General features: G+C 53.1%; 1 protein-coding gene and 1 long non-coding RNA gene across 2 annotated transcripts; one reads left to right on the forward strand and one right to left on the reverse strand.

The window, feature by feature from the left end:
• Positions 1–2,911: 2,911 nt before the first annotated feature.
• On the reverse strand, positions 2,912–5,746 carry Kiss1 (KiSS-1 metastasis-suppressor). The gene is made up of 2 exons (XM_005375288.2): positions 5,057–5,746; positions 2,912–3,347 (listed from the first exon to the last, which is right to left on the reverse strand). The coding sequence occupies exons 1-2, from the start codon at positions 5,157–5,159 to the stop codon at positions 3,031–3,033; spliced, it is 420 nt and encodes a 139-aa protein (XP_005375345.1). The 5' UTR covers positions 5,160–5,746; the 3' UTR covers positions 2,912–3,030.
• LOC102018688 lies at positions 3,288–5,827 on the forward strand. The gene is made up of 3 exons (XR_259528.1): positions 3,288–3,369; positions 4,834–4,923; positions 5,742–5,827. It is a non-coding gene; the product is annotated as an uncharacterized LOC102018688 (long non-coding RNA).
• Positions 5,828–7,107: the final 1,280 nt, after the last annotated feature.

Genomic DNA, 7,107 nt, shown 5'->3' on the forward strand with positions numbered 1-7,107 from the left:
CCCTTCCCTTCCCTTCCCTTCCCCTCGCCTGCCCTCCTTCTCCTCTCCCCACCTTTCTTTCTGCAGTGCAGGGGATGAAACCCAGCGCCTCGGCATACCAGGCAAGCCATCTACTGCTGAGGACAGCCTCAGTCTAGTCCTGTGTCAATTCTTTGGTTGTGTCTTCCTTTGCTACTCTTTTTCTCTCTCTTCCTGGAACTCATATTAGTAAGATATTGCAACTGCTGTTTGCTTTTCTAAGTTTTTAATATTTTATTTCCTGGTTTTTTGTTCTATCTTCTAGATATCCTTAACTCTATGTTTCATACAGGTTTAGGGAGTGAGGAGACACAGATGTGTCAGAAGTGGGACTTTTTATCCTTTTCTGCTGGAAGAGAACCTGGGCAGGGAGCTTGGGCACTGTGTCCCAGACCATGTTGCTGCAAAGTTCTAGAACCAAGAGTTAGACACATTCCCGCTTTTCTAACTGCAAATACCGAAATCTTCCTGCATGCCGCAGTCTCTCCTCCTTTCAAGCACGGCTGGGTGGCAGATCCAAGCCTTTCCCCACCAAGACTTTGCCATGGGAAGCAGGTGTGTCAGTCAGTGTCACCCTACCCAGTTCCTTGCTTTAGTGACAGCACAAAGTCACCAGTCCCGAGAGCAGGCCTCCTCTCCTCTAGCCTCAGGCCCAGGGCCAGCATCTGGCTTTGGCCCCACTGCCTGCCTTCCCTCCCTGTCAGCAGCTTCCCCTGGCCCAGAGCTGGTCACAGGGAGGTGAGGGACATCAAGTCTGAGGAGAGCCTGGTGCCCTTCCTCACCTGCCCTGTTGCCCACCTGTCATCTTCTGTTTTCAGAGACACTAGAGCCAGCATGTGGTTTCTCTTCCACACAGTGGGGAGCACACTGCCCGTCTTAGGCACTTGTTCTGAGGAAGAAATGAGGTCGCCCTGAGCTTGGCACATCACAGGTATTCGCACATTGCTTGTGAGTATGTGCAGAGTGATACTAGGGGCAGACATCTGCCTGGATCCCCAGCCCTGCCCCCCGTTTCTTTCCATAGGGGCAAGTGACAAGCTCACTACTTACCAAAGAAGGAGGGAAGGGAAAGAACCACTGTAACTTCCCCTAACAAGCATACCCATGTACCCTTGGACACTGGGCAGACCTCAGGAGGCAGTAGATCAGAGGGTCCCTATGAGGCTTTGCCTGCAACTCTTTGGCTTTGGTGCCCCAGCTTTCTGAGCTCACCCAGAAAATCTGGAGAGGGGCCTGAGGACTCCTGGGACAAGTAATATGGTGACTGTTCCCAGCCTGTCTTCCCCTGCTCTACCCTCCAATCAGGGTACCTTCAGAGTTAGCCTGGAGCCTGGAGAAGCCAAAGATCCATTTGTTCCTCAGAAAGCCCCAAGAACTGGGAAACCCAGAGTCTGTAGGTAGCAGTTCTGGGACAACAAGCAACCAGCTCCCTTTCAGCTGTCTGCAGAAGCCAGGGCTCTCTACCAGCTAGAGCAGATGGGGACACTCAGTTGCAGTGGTACCTGGCAAGGCCTGAAATGAGCTGGGACTGGTTCATGCCACATACAAGGTCCTATAGGCACAGGCTGTGAACTTGCATGCAGTCTCCCATGTTCCCCTCTCACACACCTTCACAGACAGGCAGAGAACATGGTCCCCTGGTCAGCCCCCAAAGCAGCCCCCTCCTGATCTGCCTAGACTTAAGGCTGTGTGGAGAGGCAGAGGAGGTCCCCAGGAGTTTTGTAAAACTCAAGCTGGCTAAGAGCAGATTTCAGAAACCCACCACCCTCTTCCTACCCATAGGCTTCACCAAAGAAAGGCTTGGTTCAAGGGGCTAGGGGAATAACTTGCTTAACAGGATAGGTGCTGAGTTTAGGACTCCTCTCTGAGAGGTACACACATACCCGGGGGCTGTTCAAGGATGAAATGCCTTTCTGAATTATCAACAGCATCATGCCGTCACGACTTGCTATGACATGAGCTCACTGCAGTATGGGAAATTTGAGAGCTCCTGGAGGGTAGTTTCAAGGGTAAAGATAGGGGTGGGGGCAGGTCGTCCGTTCCCATGGCAGCCTATCTCATTACCATAGCAACCCAGCTCTGCCTCCAGCCTGCAGAGTCCTGAATTCTGTGATGGGTAGAGGACTGTGGTGCTTCACAGTATGGGGGTGGGCCCCACTATTCCTCTGGGAAAGAACATTTCCCTCCCAGACCAAGTGGAGTAGGAGAACCCTGAGGCTGTCAAATAGGGCTGAGTTGTCTTGTGGGTGGGAGGGTGGATTTCCTGAGGTTTTCCTAATGAGAAACCCTTTTCTTTCCTACTGAAATTTGTTCTCTCCAAGTATTGGTCCCCCAAGAATGTCCCCTTCTAACTGACTATTTTTTTTCTTGGGAATGAGCCAAGCTACTTTACACTGAGCTACATCCTAGCAATCTTTTTTCTTTTCTTTTCTTTTCTTTTCTTTTCTTTTCTTTTCTTTTCTTTTCTTTTCTTTTCTTTTCTTTTCTTTTCTTTTCTTTCTTTCTTCCTTCCTTCCTTCCTTTCTTTCTTTCTTTCTTTCCTTTTTTAGACAGGGTCACTAAGTCACTAAGTTGCTCAGGCTGGGCTTGAACTTGTGATCCTCTTGCCTCAGCCTCCCAAAGTGCTGGGGTCACAGGTGCGCATGTACCACCACGCCTGACTTTCTTGATCTGTACCCAGGATGACTCACATAGAGCAGAAAAAAATTTTTTTTGAGTACTGAGCTACAACAGCCTGGGTAACAATCAGCTTGGCTCACTACATGTAGTTTGAGAAGTACTGCCCTTGACGGCCCCACAGACATCTTAACACCAGCGAAAGATCTAATGGAAGAGAGAAAGAGCAAGCCCATCGGCTTTGCTTGCAAAGACTCCAAAAATCACACTTGCTGAGTCAGCAGCATTCTTTTATTCTGTTTTATCCAGGGCCGCCCCGTTGCCCCGCAGCCCTGCTCACTGGCGCGGGCTGAGGTCTGAAGTTCAAGGCCCGGACCTGCACTTGCACCTGCGTGCTCAGCCCCGCGCGCCGCCGCCCCCGCAGCTGCCCGGTGCCGCCTGCCGCTTGCCGTAGCGCAGGCCGAAGGAGTTCCAGTTGTAGGCGGACAGGTCCTTCTCGCGCTGCACCAGCACAGCGCCCCGCGGTGCGGGGATCAGGCGGCTGCGTCCGATGCACAGGCCGGGCCGCGCGGGCTCCACCGATCTCTCACTCTCGCCGGGTGGGCACAGCGAGGCCCCCCGAGGGCGCGGCCCGGCAGACTGGGGCTTCTCCTCCGAACACCGCAGGCCCTGAGCCGAGGGGGCCATGAGGGCCAGGGCTCCCAGCCTCTGTCCTAGAACAGAGAGCACAGGGAGGTGAGCTTGTGGGGCCAGGAAAAAGGCTTTGGGGCACCCGCTGAAACTTCCACCCTGCACTTAGCCTCGCGCCCTAGACCTCTGGAAAGCTCAGCGCTAAGCGAGGTTGGTGCAGAGCGCACTGCTGTCCTAGCTATCCTGGCTTGGGAGGTTATAGGTCGTTGGCTTCTCCCACCTGCAACATGGGTTTGCTTCTGCGTGTTTGCTGGACTTACCTAAATAGCTTTTATGTTAAATTGTTTTAGGAAGCAAAGAGCACGGAGTTTGGAAAGCAAGAAGACCAAAGTATTTGGGGGACGCTCAGCTCTGTCCTTCTTCTGGGTTCCCTCCCCGGTTGGCCCCCAATTGGACTGGGAGCTACTGGTGGGGCCTTGTTCCTTGGTCTCTCTACCAGAATGCTCGAAATAGTGCCCTGCACACAGTAGGGCCTCAGTAAATGCTTGTTAGATATATAAGAGTTAATGACAACATTGTAGTCACACAAGTCAAGAAAGTGGCGCCAAGGCCATTGGGCCCACACACACCTGTGGTCCAGTCTTGCTGCCTGGTAACAATAATTGTAACCCCCTGATGAGCTACATCAGGACTCAGTGAAGACCAGAGATTATCTAGGTCGCCTTAACTGGCTCACTTCCCCCAGCTCAGGTATAATGTGTGCCCTTCGTACTGAGGGTTAACAAGGCTAATTTGGAGGGCACTTCCCACACAGGCTTATTAAATTCACTATACTTGTTGGCAGTAAAATAGGGCAATAGCTCAGAGTAGACAGCCAATTGTGGTGAGAGATTAGTGGACTCGAGTGGGCGTGTGCTGGAGTTAATGTGTGTGTTGAAGGTTTCAGTGTCCTGAGTTAATAACAGTCTGTCTCAGCTGCCCAGCCCACCTTGCCCAGGGCCCTGCTGAGATAGGCAGGAGGATCCCAGCTGCACACCAAACCAGCCGTGAGACCACTGCTCAGGCTGCCTGTGTGGCCTTGCCTAAAGGCTTTCACCATGGAGCATCATCCCAGTAAGATGACACTCTTGGCAGGAGACACCTGGTCTTTGCTTTAAGATATTCTGTGGCCATGGACTATGGGATCAAATATGCAGAACAAGCCTTAAGTTCCATGGTAGGAGTTGAGGTCCAGGAAGCCTAAGTGACAGGTTCTAGTTTCCTCAGAGAGCTGACAACCAAGAAGTGTTGAGTCCGCACTCATGACTCGGGAACCAGCACACTGTAGCTCGTGGCACATAGCAGATACACTCTTGGGGGTGCGCTCTGGCACCTGCTGGGCTTCTGTAGTATTTGGCTGACTTTGGAGAAGACTCTCTACCTCTATGGGTCTCATTTTCCCCAGGGAATTCATGAGGTTGGCAGATATTAAGAATCTGTCATGTGTTTAAGTTCTTTATTCAAGTCCCTTAGAAAGGATCTGAGTCACTGATAAACTTGCATATCATGTTCCTCCCAACATCCACACAGAAGTGGAACAGAGAACAGCGTGAGAGCCATGAAGAAGCTTGGTGGATGAGGCACCCATGCTGGGTGAGCCCCCTGATGCCCATGACCATGGTAAGTGGTCCCTGACTGGCAGAGTTCACCAGACTTCTCCACGAGATGCTCTCGCGTCAGCTCCCAGCAGCGGCCTAGGGGCCATTTGCAACAACCCACCTGCTCCTGCACCCTTCTCCCTGACAGTGCATACCTGTGGGTCTAAGATTCTGCACAGGTGCCACCTTCGCCAGGGGTTCTCCCAAGGAGGTGACACAGAGGAAGAGCAGTAGTTGCCAGGAAGCCAGTGAGTTCATCCTGGTAAGAGGCAGGTCCTAGGAATGCCCCAAGGCCAAGGCAGAGAGAAAGAACAGGGATGAGGTCAGGCACTGCATCAGGGCCAGGTGCTAGAGGCTGAGCCCTGGCAGAGAGAAGGCCTCTGTGCTTGGAGGCTCCTGGCGGAGGGATACGCCCAAACACTTAGAACGGGCAAGTGTGATTGACACAGCCTGCACAGGGCCATCAACTCTGAGTTCGTGCTAGGTGAGCATCCTCAGGAGGGCTTCCTGGAGGAGGTGGGACCAGTAAGGTCAGGAAGGGAGGATCCCATTCGGTGGAAGGAAGGGACTTCTTGGGTTGGAAGTGTCAGGATTCTCAATCTCAGGTTTGCTTGAGAGAAGTCTGGAGACAACAGAGGTGGAATGTAGTTTGTAAGGGTGGGTTGGGGGATACAGGGTCAGATCTTCAGGTCCCCGAGACTCTGAGGTTCAGCCCTTCTTTCTGAGGCCTGGGACCATGCACTTCTCCTCTGCCTGCTGGGTCTGCACAGATCCATAACTTCCTAGATCGGGCCTGTTCCCTCCTGCTACAATAGAAACCCAATTCTTTATCTTTTCTAGAAAAAGGAAGAAAGAGGCACTCATCTTGCTTTCTCTCTGAGCCCTTCACAGCCTTGAAGACTGTCATTAAATTGCCTTATTGCCTGTAATTGAGGGAGGAGAAGAACCTTTCCCTGATTCATCAGGTCAATTGTCTCCGGTCTTTTTTCTGTGGTTCAGAGAGGTAGGAACTGAATTGGCCTCATCACTCTGACTGCTGAGACAGGGGGTGGGGGTGGGGCTGTGTGTCCTGACTCTTGTCTGCCCCCCTTCTGTTCCCCTCACATGTTCCCTCCTCCCCCGCCCCACTTCATGAGCTCCCAAGTTCAATTTCCCTTGGAAACTCTTCAGACACTTTGGATTGTACAGAAAACATAAGACAAAGTGTCTTTGTCCTGGCTGGATTTAAGCCTAGAGCTCCTGAGCCCTCACCTCCCTCTGCCTCGGCTCCTCCCTCCCCTCCCCCACCGCAGGACCCTGGCATGGTTCACAGGGGATCCGAACTCGAATCTGGCCTTAGCCCTGCTCTCGTTCTTATGAGACATGAGCAAGTCACCCATCTCCTAGCCCCAGTGGTTAGTCTGTAAAATAAGAAAACTGATCAGACTGGCCACTGGCTGCCCACTAAGTCACTCATCCTCACGGAATTTGACCCTGTGACACCTTAGAACCACGGCTGTCTGTACCCGCCGGATGCCGGGGCAGGGCACGGGACAGAGGCAGGATTCATCTCCTAGGAGAACGACGGGAAGCGTTGAAGAGCCCGGTCCAGCTTGGTTTGGAAGGCATCCCTGGAGCAGCACCAGGGCTGGGGTGGTGCCGGTGCAGGGGCACAGGTGTGAGAAACTGACTCTCAAGCCGATGCGTTCAAAATCACGCCATAAATAACACGCTGCACACGTGAGTACGAGGAGGCTACAGGAACCGGGGCACCTGAGCCCAGGTGCGGCAGGCAGGGGCGGCTCCTAAGCCTGAGCTGGCCCACAGAAGACAATGCAGAAGGATCCAAGCAGGGCCACTGTCCGGCCCAGTAGCTGGCAGGAGCTGGAGTGCAGGACAAGAGGGCAGAGCTCTGCTGAGGGGAGAGAGCTGCACAGCACTGCCTCGCAGAGGGTCTGAGGCGCTCCGGAGAGTGTGCTGAGTGACTGCACACGGGCTCTGGCCGCTCTGTGCAGAAGCAGGATGGAGAGTGGGCATCTGGGGGCCCCTTTTGGCCCTCTGTAGTGACCGCCCTACATGCATACTGCAGGGGTCTGCCTGCCCCTAACACACACTACATACATACCGCAGCTCCATGCTACACACACACACATACAGACACACACCACATATACTGCACTCACACCCACACATATCTACACATCACACATATATATACATGTACCAC

The sequence above is a fragment of the Chinchilla lanigera genome, unplaced genomic scaffold, assembly GCF_000276665.1.
Source record: "Chinchilla lanigera isolate Chin_1 unplaced genomic scaffold, ChiLan1.0 scaffold00005, whole genome shotgun sequence".
Classification (NCBI taxonomy): domain Eukaryota; kingdom Metazoa; phylum Chordata; class Mammalia; order Rodentia; family Chinchillidae; genus Chinchilla; species Chinchilla lanigera.

Bases quoted from the DNA above. Each gene is read 5' to 3' on its own strand.
- Kiss1 (XM_005375288.2), bottom strand. From the start codon at position 5,159: ATGAACTCACTGGCTTCCTGGCAACTACTGCTCTTCCTCTGTGTCACC. The intron at 3,348-5,056 runs GTATGCACTGTC...TCTCTGTTCTAG, and splicing joins GCAGAATCTTAGACCCACAG to GACAGAGGCTGGGAGCCCTG.